General features: G+C 44.4%; 1 protein-coding gene across 1 annotated transcript in view; it reads left to right on the top strand.

Annotated features, from left to right (window-relative positions):
• The window catches only part of LOC119592513 (cubilin-like), a 16,106-nt gene that overhangs the window by 10,212 nt on the left and 5,669 nt on the right, over window positions 1-225 (top strand). The window contains exon 3 of the mRNA XM_037941363.1: window positions 29-174. Coding sequence (XP_037797291.1) covers window positions 29-174 — 146 coding nt within the window. The remainder of the gene's footprint in view (window positions 1-28; window positions 175-225) is intronic.

The raw sequence follows: 225 nt of genomic DNA on the forward strand, positions 1-225 counted from the left end.
GTGATAACAACCCTATGCACTGTCGCAGGAGAAATAGAAAACCAGAATGTTACTTGCGGGGATGACGTTAAATTCTGGGTTCATGAAGATTCAATTAAACTGACTTTCCTTGGCTCGAACAACCACCTTGGGATCCCCGCCAGTTGCTCCGTCAATATTCGCATCGATGTGAACGTAAGTTGACATAAGTTACTAGTTCATGATAACGGGGTTGGGGAAAGCAAC

Source organism: Penaeus monodon, chromosome 30, assembly GCF_015228065.2.
Source record: "Penaeus monodon isolate SGIC_2016 chromosome 30, NSTDA_Pmon_1, whole genome shotgun sequence".
In the NCBI taxonomy this organism is placed as follows: Eukaryota; Metazoa; Arthropoda; class Malacostraca; order Decapoda; family Penaeidae; genus Penaeus; species Penaeus monodon.